At 43.1% G+C, this 15,206-nt stretch overlaps 1 protein-coding gene across 6 annotated transcripts in view; it reads right to left on the bottom strand.

Moving 5' to 3' along the window:
• Herc3 (HECT and RLD domain containing E3 ubiquitin protein ligase 3) overlaps nt 1–15,206 on the bottom strand; it is a 98,424-nt gene that overhangs the window by 75,033 nt on the left and 8,185 nt on the right. For all 6 annotated transcript variants that reach the window (XR_013049877.1, XM_042273388.2, XM_042273390.2 and 3 more), the window contains exon 2: nt 10,664–10,924. Coding sequence is in view for 5 of the 6 variants with exons in the window: in XM_042273388.2 (XP_042129322.1) it covers nt 10,664–10,895 (232 nt within the window). In the remaining variant the exon portion in view is untranslated. The remainder of the gene's footprint in view (nt 1–10,663; nt 10,925–15,206) is intronic.

Raw genomic sequence — 15,206 nt, 5'->3', positions numbered from 1 at the left:
AGGGTAAGAGGTCCTTCTGCACACAGACAGCCACTAGGGTACCTATGGCCATGTCAGAGGAGCAGCAGGTGGCAACTGACTTCAGGAGATTTCCGCCAGAATGAAAGGCACTGTGGGTGAATCTCGGATAGGCAAGGCTTTGGCTCTAGAATACCACTTGCTATTGCTGTGCCTTTGTATGTTTGCTGCTGCCATTTTTCTCTGGTACCTGGCATGGTGTGAATGGGTGTGAGGATCCCCATTAATGTAGTGTGATTGTCTCATGGAAATATCCTGTTCTACTGGGCATTTTTACTGTGGATTATTATGAAGATGATTTCCTCTTAAGCTGTACTGTTTAAAGTGCTATCCCTGCCCCAATAAAGCAGGGGCTGTAGAGGATAAAAAATAAAAACAAGGAAGTGTCACACAGCTAGGATTTACAAGTTTCTCTAGAGGAAGAGTAAAGACTATGGTTTAGGTTAATGATTAAGGAAAACAACTGAGTCCCAGGAGTTAACTCAAGTTCATGGATTTTGGTGCATCATAGCTAAAGCAAAACTTTAAACAATTGACTTCACGTAACTAGAAACAGAGAATTGAATGGTTAGTTAAGATAACTAGACAGAACTCTAAAATATGAAAAGCGAAACTAGTAACCTGTGTTTCTGGCAATTACAAAAACTACTGCCTATGTAAACGGTTATGATTGAAAGGCTCCTGATCTAAGAGAAGTCTTCTTTTTCACCAAAATGTTTAATCATGTAAGGAATATGAAAAACATGCTGTTTTATACTTGTATTCATTGTAATTATTCACTTAAAAAACAAAACGTAACTACTCTGTAACTTTTATAATGCTTGAAAGATTCTTCTGGAGTATATAAACTGTAAAGGAAAAAAAATAAAAAGAAAAGAGAAGGAAAACATACACCAGGAAAGATGAAGAAGGAAGCACAAAAAAGGAAGACATCAGGAAGTAGTGTAGAAGGAAGTCATCAGGGAAGCAGAAGGGAAACATCAGGGTAGAAGAACAGGACAAACAAGAATACAGTAGACCAAGGACATTAAAAAAAAAAAAAAAGCTTTTATCCCTTAGAAAAAAAAGTCTATGTTTTTCTCACCAACTCTGCACTCTGCATCTTGTTTCCAGTCTCTCTGACCTGCAGAAGGCTGGACCCTCTGCACTAGGGAAACCAGAAAAAGTTAAACATGCATGTTTATCTCTTTAAAGGTAGGAGATATCTACCTGTCTTCCACCTGGGATTCTGGGAATTAATGTAGTTTATTACTTGATGATTTTTGCTGTGTGTAGGGCCAAGCTTCATCCAAATCCCCTTGAATATTATATTTGCTTAACCCAGACCTTCCTGCCCTGCATCTTGGGTTTTGCTTCTCAGTCTATAAAACCCATCCTTATGAGATATATCATATGTACTTTACAACAATCTAAGTAACTTCTGTTATCTTATGACCAGGTCTATCCTGACTCCCATAGGCATTACATTTACCACAGTCATTCTCCCTAAACCCTTATCTTGAGCATTGTCTGTGAGCCAACAGAACCCAGTTTTATGGAAGAAGCCATGTGTACTTTCTAAAGAGTTTCAATGGGGGGCTGAAGAGATGGCTCAGAGGTTAGGAGCACTGTCCTGAGTTCAATTCCCAGCAACCACATGGTGGCTCACAACCATCCATAAGGAGATCTGGTGCCCTCTTCTGACCTGCAGGCATATATGCAGACAGAACACTGTATACATAATCAATAAATAAATCTTTAAAAAAAAAAAAAAAGATGTCTTAAGCTTTGTTGTACAGATGGTACTGAATTAACTGTCATCAGCAAATTTATCCAAAATTGCACTGCACTTAAATACAGCTAAAACAAATGCCTGGTATTAGACTTTAGAAGTTTGAACCAGCACTGGCTAACTAAATCATGTTGAACCAGATTTCCTTCTTGCCTCTTGACGATCATTTCCCTAATGGCCATAAGTGTTTGCAGGGACCCCCAAAATTTATGACAAACTCTTGATTCTGATAAATCTAGGTTGTTTCTTAATATATCAGCCTGCATATTTAGTTGGCAGATACTCTGCAGCTCTTTGAAATTCTTCGTAAACTATTCTAAGTAAATGTTCCTATTTTGAAATATTATTTTAGCTAGGCAAAGATGTGTTACATTTGTTTATGCTGCAGAATATTACTTTAGCTATGTGAAGGTGTGTTACATTTGTTTGTGCTGTGTTTGTAATTATGTAAAGATCTGTTGCATTTGTTTCACCTTGCCTGCCTAAGGCACTTGATTGGTCTAATAAAAAAATTAACACCCAATAGTTAAGCAGAAGAAGGATAGGCGGGGCTAGTGGGCAGGGAGAAAGAGGAGGAAAGAAAGAGGGAGAAGGAGAGGGACATTCCTGGGGCCAGAAGCCAAGCAGCTGCCAGCCAGACACGGGAAGCAGCGAAAGTAGGATATATAGAAATAAAGAAAGGTTAAAAAGCCCTGAGGCAAAACTCAGATAAAGAGAAACAGATTAAAATAAGAGCTAAGATAAGGCCGAGCATTCATAACTAGTCATAAGTCACCATGTCATGATTTGGGAGCTGGATGGTGGCCCCAAAGAAAGCCTATTACATGTACCAACATTTGACAAATTATCTAACATTAAAATATACGTTAAAATTTCTACTGTATAATACAACTGTCTTATAGTTTCATGATGCTACAACAAAGTGCTTAAAGCTGTGTAACTTATAAAGTAAAAAGGTTTATGATTCTAATGGCTGGGGTACCCAAACAACACAATGTCTGAATAATGACCTCCTTGACTACATCATAGGAGGATCCCTGGGCTTGCGGATCAGCCAGCTGGGCTCTATGGATGGGCTCCAGACAAATGAAAGATCCAGTGCTAAAGGAAAAAAAAGCAGTGTCTCTGAGGATAATACGTGACATTGGCCTCCACATCCATGTGTGCACACGTATGCCAATGTACATTGTTCAAGAAGCATGAAGCTGACAACAGTTGTCTAATGATGCTATCAATGGAAGGAGAATTGTCTCTCCCTGCCTTTTAACAAAGTACCATATTTATAGTTAGTGTTTAGCTAGTAGGTTAAAAAACGCAAGCTCCTTTGTGGTCAGGCTCATATCCTTTTTCTCTTTTTTTTCCAGGAGGATGAACAGAAAGTAAATCTAAACAAGAGAAACAACTTGAGAATAAAATCCTATCAGGAAGGCCTATTCAGCCTGAGACGTTTGTGTGGGGGCTGGAGAGGTGGCTCAGCGGTTAGGAGCACTGGCTGTTCTTGCAGAGGGACCCTGGTTCCTTCCCAGCACCCGCATGGTGGTTTGCAACCGCCTGTAACTCCAGCTCCACAGGATCTGACACCTTCCTCTGATCACTGTGGACACCAGACACACAAGTGGTACGTAAATACACAGACAGGCCAACACTTAACTCTTACACATGAAACAAAAATAAATAAATCTTTTGTTAAAGGTGTCTATGAACAAACATCCCAGAATGATTAAAACCCAATTGTCATCCCAAACTCAATTCTTTTGTCCTTTACATATACTTTATACTTAGACCGGAATACTGACCTAATTTAGAGCCGTCATGAGGATTAATGTGCTTTAAAAAGCTAATCATAACACAGATGACAGCTAGGAATAGGTAAAACACTCTTGCAATGACAAGCAAGCAGAGTCTCTTCAATGCAAGCCACTGTTTATTTTCTAAAATAATGCTGATTACAAAACACCAATAACTCTTCACATAAAGAAGTATGCTAATTAATAAGTATTATTTTCTAAAAACCTCAACTGTATTTAAAGACAGTAGAATGACTATCACAGGCAGAAGTTAGTAAATTTTGATCAACCCTACCAGAAGGTGGCCCACCCCCCTACTAACGATGAGAGCATTGGGTTGATTACCATCATCATCTCCCATCAGAGAGGATTATGCAGCTTCCCGGGCCACCTGCCACTCAAGTGGGAAGCAAGGGGAGCCCAGCGAGTGTGGTGTGGAATCCAGACATTTCCTATGGTGACTTCTGCCTTTTACACCAGAGTCACACACTTCAATAACATGGAGTCAGTACAGGATCGCTTCTGTCTCATTTCAGCTCAGCTAGCATGCTTTTCACCAAGAACTGTCACATCCTTCAAATGCCAAGAAAAACCAAACACCCCAGCTGAAAGTCTAACAGCAGCAGTAGTCACAGTTCTGGGAATTGAGGGCTTCGAACATTCTTCTTTATAAACCTCATTCATCAAACAGCAGAGTCATTCCATTCAGTGATGGCATTACGGAAGTGCTCAGATGGAATACAAAATGTGTGTGAATTGGCTTAAATTCCCTACAGGAAAGGAAGAAACTAACCAGGAAGTGCAAAGAAAGAATCCTAGCTATGACTCAAACATGGCATTAGAGACTTGTTATAAACTGTCACCCTTGGGGTTCCCTATAAAAGGTTCCCAGGCTGTCTACATAATTAGAAGTCTAACAGAGTCAAATTCAATCAAACGTATTGCACCCACCACAGTTCCTGCCTATTCGAGACAGGAAGAAAGGTTAAAAGATATTTATACAAATTCAGACATCCCTAACTAACACGAGGATTGGCTTATGCCAAAATCGAATCTGTGGACATCAGTGTGTGTGAAAGAAGGAAGGGGTGGGATGCTGACAGCTGAAGCAACAGTTAATGGGCACAAACAACATGGACTCATGAAAAAGTTTCAATATTCACTTATTTTTCACTTATAAATTAAGTTGCTTATAAAATATAATTTGAGCAGGGAAAACTCATCTTGATTGTTTGCTTTACTACGAAGGCCAGGGAACACACAAGTCTCCCTATACCACCAGTTCTGTAACTCTGTGTCTTATGAAATTATGAATAAACCATGGACAAGGACATAAAGGAATTAGTAATAATCCTACTATGCCTCTAATCAGTAGAGCTATCTCAATGGGGAGGGGAGGGGGAGGCCAATATGAGAATGCAGGCTGGAGAAAGAACGGAAAGGCACAATGCAGAAGAAGCCAGTCCCAGGATAGTTGGACAATGGGTTTGGATGAAACTTAGTAAGCTGTAAGGAAAATACTTCAGTTATCCCAGGCCTGCGTGCCCTTGGCCTATTTGCAAAAGGATATGTCTCACACACAAACACACACACCTAAGCAATAACCCTCCACTCCTTAGGCAGTTAAACAGATTTCTAGCATAGCCATATTTAGCCTATCCTTGAAATACCCACTTGTTGCTGTTTGAATGCTGGCTCAGAGGTTACTAGCATGTACTTATCTTGCAGAAGACCTGAGTTAGGTTCCCAACACTTACACTGGGCAGTTCACAACCACCTGTAACTCCATTCTAGGGCCTCCAATGCCTTCTTCTGGCCTCAATGGACAGCTTCACTCATGGGCACATACCCCTGTACATATACACACGTACACATAATAATTCTTCAAAAAGAAATCACCCCTTCTGGTCACATACAGAAACAGTGGTGCATTACTGATCTGAGAAGCTGAAAAATGACAGTCTGAGGAAAACATGGATCCTCAGGGGCATCTACAGCCAAACATAATCTCAAGGAGGAAAAAAAACCATCATGGAGTATCTGTAGAATATATCAAAAAGCCAAGTCCATGTTAAAGACATTCCAGTTAAAGACAAAGTGGTAAACAACCTTGACAATCAGCTAGACGGGCTGAAGGCACAATGCCAAACCAAGGACCTCCATCCTGACACCACCCAACTTCCCTCCCTGGCAGGTCAGAGTCAATAGCTCCTTGAGTCACTGGATTTTCAAGACATTAAATTTTAAGGCAAAGCAAAGAGTCTTCTCACCAAACATCTGCATCTTCACTGCTGTAGATGATGTGAGTGTAATGAATAGCGACAAGAAATAAGACTCCATTCTCACATCCTTTGCAGCCCAGAAAAGGGCACATTAACTATTTCTGTAGCTAAGATCTTAGTGCCCATAGAATAACTCCACCTCACTTCTCATCACGTTTTCAAAGCCTTGATGTACATCATCACATACTCATTTCTGAGACAACTTCGTATTCCAAAGGCAATTGATCTGTGTAATGTGAGCTGAGATCTCCACCTGGCCCTCACAAGAACACCCTCTTGGCAAAGGGCTTCCACACAGCTTCCTCCCCGGTGCCACTTGAAGGACCATTCTGATGCCAGGACAACAAGGTCCCTCCCTGTTGTCCCTTTTTTTTTCTTTCTTTCTTTTTTCAAATGGCTGCTGCCTTTTAAGCCACAGCTGTCTGAATCAGCAACCGCAACTCCACCACTACCAGCAGGGGTGAGGCCGCAAGGGCCTAACAGAATTCCCTACAGCTCCAACTCTCACAAAGCTACGAAGGGAACTTAACTAAACCTGTCTCCCTCTGAAGAACTCAAGATTCAAAGGTTAAGGTGGAATTCCGCTCTTCAGAGAGGCTGAATAGCAAACAGCTCACCTCCTCTCCTTGTTCGTGTCCTCCAAAAAGCCCTCCTGCTTCTCCTCACCCCTCCTTATAAACCCTTTCTCACCCGTCTCCGCCCCACACTTCTAGCAGCTTCCTGACCGCAGGTGAATGTTATTTAACCAAACACATCTTCGCACCATTAAACAAACGTTCCAGAGCATATACAAAAGTAACACACCTTGAAATGACATTCTACAACACCTCCCCTTCATTTCTTTCCCCCAGTACAGGGGACTGGATCCAGACTCTGTGCATGCTCGTCGAGTGTTCTATGTTCCAATGTGCATTCGCAGCCCCCTGCTGCCCTTCTCTGTCTAGTAGCTCTCCATGTAAAGATTCCCAACCAGCACAGAGAGCAGGCAAGCTCAATCTCTTTCTTTCACTCATTAAAAATAAATCCCATGGGACCCAGATTTAGAACACCATGAAAAAGTTCAAGCAAGAGAGGGAGGCGCCCACCCACACGTCTCTCCATTCAGGGCACTATTCCACAGTTGCTGTGGGGTTTATAATTAACATACTAGCTTAACTTGAAGCAGAAGTCTCTGGATTCGCTTGCAATTTACACAGAGTCTGACTTACCATGAAGTTAGCTCACCGGCAGGCCCAACACCCCTGGCTGATTCCTAGGGCCTTCTTGGTGTTCCTCTCTGTTCTTCTGCCACCACCCCACCATGGCTGTGGCAGGTGCTGGCCCAGCTCCAACACAAGTAGACAGAAGGTTGCTCCATGCTGTCCACTTACTTCCAGAGGCCTGGCTGGTTGCCACTAGCTCCACGAACTGTATCCAGAGGCTCTCCAGGAACATGAGACCATACTCCCACCCATTCACTGTAGGTCTTCTAAAGATGGCTGCCACTAACTTGGCTTCTGTTTCTTTTCCCACCTGCTGCCACCCCAGCATTTATGATGTGCAGGGAGAGATGTGTGCACCCCCACCTCTACAGAGAAGACAGCTGCCAGAGGCAGGGCCATGAACAACGATGAGGGTGGCACAAAGATGTAATCCCAGCACTTGGGAGAAAGACAGGACCTCAGTTGTTCAAGGTCATCTTTGGTTTCACAGAGAAGTTACAACCAGCCGGAAGATGTGTCAAAAACAAACAATACCCCCCTCCACCCCCACCCCCCAAAAAAACCCTACAATACCAGAACAAGAAGTCTCCTCCTTTAACAGAAAAGGGAACTGAAGCTCAGAAAGAATCCTGTCTAGGGCTACACTAACTTCCTGATGGTAAAAAGACCAGGCCAGTTCTCAAACCCTCAGCTCAGGCAGAGTCCAGAGACAGGTTAGTTTTTCAACTGCTAGAGAGAACTGCAAACAACATGCATGACTCATGATGCTTGAGGCAGGGCCTGGTGATACTGCATTCAACAGCAGCAGCACAGGCCACCTCCAGCATGGACACGTGCATCAGACAGGGCAAGCAATACCCGTACTAGGTTACCTAGCTTGAAATTGCCCAGCTTTGCTATCTTTAGTATTGGAATGATCATCCAGTGCCCAGAATACTCTCCTGCAAGAGCTGGCCAGGAGAGCACAGTCCTTCAAGGCGAGCATGGGGCCAATGAGATGAAAAGCACTTGCCGAAGAACCTGACAGCTCAAGTTCAAGCTCACATAAAAGAAGGAAGGAACTGACTCTACAAAGCTGTACTTGGGCTTCCAGACATGTGCCCCCATAGGTATGGCCATCCACACCCCTACCCCCAACCCCACACAAATACACACAAATGTAAAAAAAAAGAAATCACTAGAGTAAGGTGAGTCCAAGGTACCTAATTCCTGTCTGAACACGAACATTCCCTAAGAAGGGCAGGCTTCCGTGGGTAGGCATTCACTCTGCCTCTCGCCTGAAGAAATGGGATGTTAATGAGCTTAATGTGAGACAGTGAGTTGTAAGAGGAAGTAGAAAAAGGTCTGCGTTTTTAATGTTTTCCACCAAGAAGTCCTTCAGTAAAAATAAAAAATCTCCCACCGCCTTCAAGGTATATATATATATATATCTCCACATACATACACTAACTGGTATATATGCAGTAATATATATGTATTATATATAGTACCTATATTACTATATATACTAATTAGTAAAAGATAATAAATATGATTTACTCATTTATTATTTATTGACATTTCTCACTGTATTATACTGCACAGAACAATCAGTCATTTGAACACTTCATATTAGATGCATTGCATAAAAGGACATTGGTGGATAGGTAAGTCTACAAACTCATTCCCTAAAATCCCAAGAATCAGGGCAATGTGTTAGGAAAGCTGCAATTACATCCACATGGGCACACATAGTGGACGCTTTCCAAGTGGGAATTCAGGTGCAAACAGTGAACAAGAGGAAGGCCACTGAGCATTCTCATAACCTCATAATTTGGGGCAGGGGACAGAGTTTCACACTGCCCAGGCTGACCTCCAACATGCTTCACAGCTGAGCGCAGCCTTGAAGTCTGGGTCCTCTTGCCTCTACCTCTCAAGTGCTAAGATTACAAGCATTCACTGTCAAACCCCACAAACTTCCCAATTCTTCTCTCTAAAACCAATCCTGGAGTCTGCTGTTTTCATATGTTCAACATGAAGTCATGATTAAAGACTGGCATTTGGGCAGAGAAACGGTGGGGCGTAGCCACGTGCCACAGCCTAGAGTACATACAGAGGAAACAACTTTGGTCAGGTCATCTGATGCAATTCCCCTTAACACAGATGGGCACTCCTGATCCTCCAGGCCCACAGATGCTGGGGTTACAGGACACCATCCCTGGTCTTTTCTCTTTTAAAAAATTATGTGAATTTATGTTCGTCTGTGTGAGTATGGGCCGCGCGCGCATGCGCGCACGCGCGCATGTGTGCCTGGAGACCAGAAAAAGGCCTTGGGTCCCCTAGAGCTGGAGTTACAGGAGGTTCTGAGCCAAGTGGTACAGGTGCTGGGGAAAGCGGCCATTCTCTTTGCACCATCTCTCCAGGCCCCACGGCTGCTCTTTAGTGAAGCTGCTGTCTAGACTTGATCTGGACTGAGTGAACGGGATGGCAGGGAGCAAAGAACCTGGCTCCCAAGCGTGCCAATGGACCCTGAGCACAGTCCAGGAGGCTCACCTCAGCACTGCCTCTCTAAGGTCACAAGTCTACACTATACGTCCACTGAGTGTCAAACCTAGTTCTATAATGGTAAAGTGAGAGGAAAAAGAGGTAACCTGACAGCCTGGAAAATGCACCCCGGTTGTCAGAAATAAATGAAAAGCACTAACGTAAGGACACTGATGAGCTCCTGCCTTTTCAGCTTAGCCTTTCCTACCCCCTTATTATGAGAGTCAGCACGGCGGCACTGGTGCACCTGTCCACCCACAGCCCGGCGTACACTCTGTACTCAGTAACACACACACACACACACACACACACACACACACACACACACACACACACAACCTGTCCGGCGTACACTCAGTACTCAGGAACACACACACACACACACACACACACACACACCTGTCCACCCACACCCCGGCGTACACTCAGTACTCAGGAACACACACATACACACACACACACCTGTCTACCTATACCTACCTCAGTAACATACAGGTACACAGGCACACTATACACGGACACAAATGCTCAAGGGTCAAACATCTACTCATCCCTCCTGCTCTGCCCACCTCACCTCTCCATTTCACCCCAGCCTACTTGTCACAAGCCGGCACCCAAACATCCACATAGCCCTCGCCACAAGGATCACAGGCTTAGCTCATCCCGGCATCCCTCCTCTCAGCTCTCACCGTCCCGCACAGTGCTCAGCGCCAAAGGCTTTGGGAAAGCATGTTGCCGAAATGAAAGAAGGAAGAGGTAATCGGGGAGGAAAACCTCTGATACTGATCACGTGAGGACTCCCTGTTTAAAAGTGTCACTGCTTAGCTTTCAATTACTAGGGAAAATCACCTCTCAAGCCTGATTTGCATGTTGTATAATAAGTTTAAAAGAAGCAACTCTATTTTTCCATTCCATCGCTTAAATTAGACTCCGTGGGGAATACTGCGCTGCACTGCGCTGCACTGCACTGCACTGCACGAGGGAGCCAGAGCTTCCCCGAAGCAGAGGGCTTGGCCAGGAAGGACCCGCTACCTTTTGCCTTAGCAAGGTCCTGACCACCGAGGCAGGAGCGGCACTCACCTGGCTTGTTGCCTTCCCTCTCGTGGCCAAGCTGCCCCTTGGTGTTGACGCCGCACGTGTAAACCTCTCCGCCCTCCAGCAGGAACACTGAGTGGTTTCCACCACATGCCACTTCCTTGATGGTTCTGTCGGATATGAAGCGGCAGACCTGGGGTTCGGCTACGATTCCGCCGGGGCGCAGGTTGGAGCTGATGCCTGGTTGGCCCAGAGACCAATACCCCCAGCACAGCATGGTTCTTATCCTTCAGGGAGTCATAGAGCCTAGACGACAGTTTTGTTTTTAAAAAAAAAAAAAAAAAAGGTGGGGGGAGGAAAAAATGATTAAAAAAAAAAGTTTTAAAAAATATCAGAAGAAATCAAGTAGCAAATTCAACCAATTAAAATAACCCTCTCATGTTAGCAAAGGATGTAACAGCTGATGAAAACTTTGTAACACAATCCATTACTTTTGTGATAATTAAAACCAGTGCTCTCCTAATAATCATCATGTCTTGCATCTAATACACTTTAGTTGTCAAAAGTAGCTACAAGTAATAAAGATGCTGTTTGGGGTTTTACTAACACTTAAAATGCAAGATTTAAATAAATCTTCCTTATGTTACTAAATGAGCACAGGAAAAAAAAGCATGGTTCACTTGTCCATGATGGGGAACAGAGTCCAGGCTGAGTCACTGCACACATCACTAGGCAGAGATGGGGGTGAACTCACCCCGGATTTTCTCAATGTTCCTTCCTTTTGCATGCTTTCTGCCTTTTTTAAAAATTGTTTTTATTTGAACCAACCACTAGGTAGACCTATTATTAGCTCCATTGACAGCATGCTGCCACTTGAAGCAAAGTGAGAAATTAGGAAACAGTATGCTCTCCCCCACATCCACCACCAATACTTGGGTCACACTTCCTGCCTGGAAGAAGGCTCCCTACATCCCTCGGGGCCTGTCTCCCATGATATGGTACTAACCTAACTGAAGGGGTAGTTTCTTCTTTCCACTCACCAAATTCTATCAGATTTGTAACACCCTTCAACAGAAACGGTAAAGGAACGCAGGCTTCTTCCATACAGCAGGGCATCAACTTTGGCTGACTGACTACTGTTGACATTAGATCCACAAGCTTTTAAAAATATGTCCTCACAAAAGGATGCTTTTTCAAACGAATAAAGACAAAATCTCCCTCCTCTCTACCATTCATACACACCAAGGCCAGATAAGGTGAAGTCCTTCTATTGCTAAGAGGAACATAAAAGGGTGGGCCTGTTTTAGAGAATGGTGGGGCTGCTCTAGAAAAGGGTGGGCCTGGTCTAGAGAATTGTGGGGCTGCTCTAGAAAAGGGTGGGGTTGCTCTAGGGTATGGTGGAGCTGCTCTAGGGTATGGTGGAGCTGCTCTAGGCTATGGTGGAGCTGCTCTAGGGTATGGTGGAGCTACTCTATGGAATGGTGGAGCTGCTCTAGAGAGTGCTGGGGCTGCTCTGGAAAATGATGAGGCAGTTCTTCAAAAGTTCTTTTTGCTCTTACTGTCACTCCAGTTGGAAATATCAAGCAGGTGGCTCCCCACTGAAGAAAACACCTAGTGAGCCTCTCTAGTTCTGAGAAAACTGTTCAGGCTTTAGAAAAGAAAGGCAGGAAATGCCAAGCATGTCATAAAAAGCAGACGAGGGCATGCCACAAGACCTGGGTTCAATCCCCAGCACTGTAAGCACAAAGCAAGGGAGGGTTCCTCCTCTTTTGAGATGCCAGATGAAGAGGATGACTGAAGCCTGTGACATGGTCACATGCTTGGCCAGTACAGAGTGGGAAGCAGCAGATTTGAAAATAGCGATGCCTGGCATTCAGTGTGATGCTGCCTGTAATTACGTTTCAGAATCCCAAACTGTCAAAGTAAAAACACAGCATCCTTACAATAAGTACTTTACCAGTATGGGGAAATTCAGAACCTTGGCAGGGATGGGGAATTACAGAGTACTTCATGAAGACTGAAAGAAGATTACAGACTGTGTAAAATTACCAAGAATTTTAGGTAAATGACAGATAAGTTTAAACACTGTTTCTTGCCCTAGGAATTCTTGACAATTGGAGAAGATATCTAGTCATTTAAATCACTTTATTTGGATATTAAAGGGAATCTCCCAAAGACTGGCTAGCCTTAGGAACATTTAGATTACATTTCAATTTTCATATATGTTTAATTATAATATTAAATTTTCTTTTCTAACTACTTAAAGCTGAACTGCCCCCAACTGAGAGTCACTTTCGGATTCTCAGGAAAGCATCTGAACTGTACTACATACATTACAGGTGTCCTACTTAATCATTGCCAGATCCTAAGGAAATGTCAATCTCACTATGGATTATAGGGCTAGGCACAACATGTCAAGAACACACCACCAACCAATCCACAGGAAGAATTCTGGCTAACATCTGAGGGGCTAAGGGCACAAAACAGACAGCCTTTCTGTGCAAATGCAGATTTTAAGATGGGCAACTCCTTTCTCCTAAAACCAATGGCTACAAACAGAATGTAATCCAATGAAGTCAACTGTTTCAACCCTTCCTGACAACAGATACAGTACTGTATCCATGATGATGTTCAATTGTATGTATAACATAATTCTACAACTGCACTATAGTAATTCTAATTTAGTCTTTGAATTTTTGAAGCTTTCAACAAAGGCATGAAAATATAAAACTGAATTTATTTCGATGTCTTAACCAAGTAAGTATTGCTTCTTCCCAAGAGTTTAGTATGGTACGGTGTCTAGATGCTAGACTAAAAAATATTAAGCTTAAGTTTTGAAGGTTTTGTTTGCTTGCTTGCTTGCTTGCTTGCTTGCTTGCTTTTTTGGTTTTTTGAGACAGGGTTTCTCTATGTAGCCCTGGATGTCCTCCTGAGTGCTAGGAATAAAGGTGTGTGCTACCACCTTTGTTCTTTGATGAACTGCAAAGATTAAGGAAGAAAATCTAAAGTAGAAAACAGGCAGAGAGGGTACAAGGATAAGAACATCATTTGTTTATAATGGAACTTCCCCGGGTTGCTCAATTGCTAATCCAAAATCATTTCTTTCTTCATTTTAGTATTTTATGGTTTTGTTTTCTCTATCCTATCAATAATTGCATTAACACCACAATACTATACTGTCTATCAACCACTGTAATCATACACAATTTACTATTATCTCCTGTCATCATCATAACAACCACTTTTGGATAAAGCATCACTCACAGAGCTCAAGAATAGCTTGAGCTGGTCACAGAGCTGGAGGCAGCAGAGCCATGCTCCAGATCCAAGATCGACACCAAGGTCCACACAGATCCACAGGTTAACCCTGCCATGCATGTAACATGTCACCTACAATAGCACAACACAAAAATACTTTTGGAATGACTACACTGTAGTCCGGATACCAAATATCATGTAAAATTTAAAATAAATCCACCCTCTGAGCAACTACAGGATTAGCCAATATAAGAAAACGCGTCTGGGGCGAGAGATGACTCAGCAGTTAAGAGTGTTTCCCTGTGCAATCCAGAGGACCACAGTTGAGATCCTGCTCAGAAGTCTGCAGGAATTCTTCTTACACACTGCTTGATGGTGTGGCCTGGACATGTCAGTGATCTTGCTGTTCAAAATGGCCCTCAAGCTTAGAGCTCAAGTGCCTTGTAGTGACACTGGGTGCAAGAAGGCTGTTTGCACAAAGAAAATGTGTGTCTTGGGTGAGTTTTCCCCATGAATAACGTAAAATGTCATTTGTAAGTCCGTTAACTATCAGTAATAGGACAAAAAAAAGGGGGGGGGGGGAATTCTTGAATCTTTCCATCAAGCCACCTCCAAAAGGTGCCAGAGCAATATCTAGTGTGCAGAACAATGACACAGAGAGCTTGGGAAAGCAGCTGTATCTGAGTGTTCACACGGGACAGCACTTACAGGGGCTTACCGTTAAAATACGTATATCACATTACCCAGAGCAAGAAAACACGTACCCTTCCTCGGTCGTGTAGACAGAGACACACAGTTAGTTCTAATATATACCGACTAGCACACAGAAAGCAAGATTACACACTGGCGGGGACAAAAACACTGTACCCCCTTCTGTATCTGCCAGGAAATAAGGCTGCCATGAGTCACTGATGTGGTGATCACTGCAGCTTTATAAAATGTAATTATTGGAAATAATGAGAGTCAACTATTTATTTATAATCAAATAAACTGTGCTTTTTAAAGTTTGTTGTTCCAGGCACCTACTTTTGTTGGAATTGGGTTTCTTTTGCTTGCAATAAAAGAAATCCTGACTGATAATATTAATAACTATATCATTAAGAACATCAAGAGGTAAGACAATTTGAGCTTATCCTGAGTCAAAGTCATAGGTATTAGTCCATCACATACACACACACACACACACACACACACACACACACACACACACACACACGGAAAAAAAAAACTGAGACAGAGTGCTGACAGAAGCAATCACTTCGACCACATTCACACTGCAGCACAGGAAGGGTTTGAATTCAGACTCCACACTCCAGACCTTCTAATAAGG

Source organism: Peromyscus maniculatus, chromosome 3 (assembly GCF_049852395.1).
Source record: "Peromyscus maniculatus bairdii isolate BWxNUB_F1_BW_parent chromosome 3, HU_Pman_BW_mat_3.1, whole genome shotgun sequence".
Classification (NCBI taxonomy): domain Eukaryota; kingdom Metazoa; phylum Chordata; class Mammalia; order Rodentia; family Cricetidae; genus Peromyscus; species Peromyscus maniculatus.
This window is presented reverse-complemented; position numbering and strand designations above follow the sequence as displayed.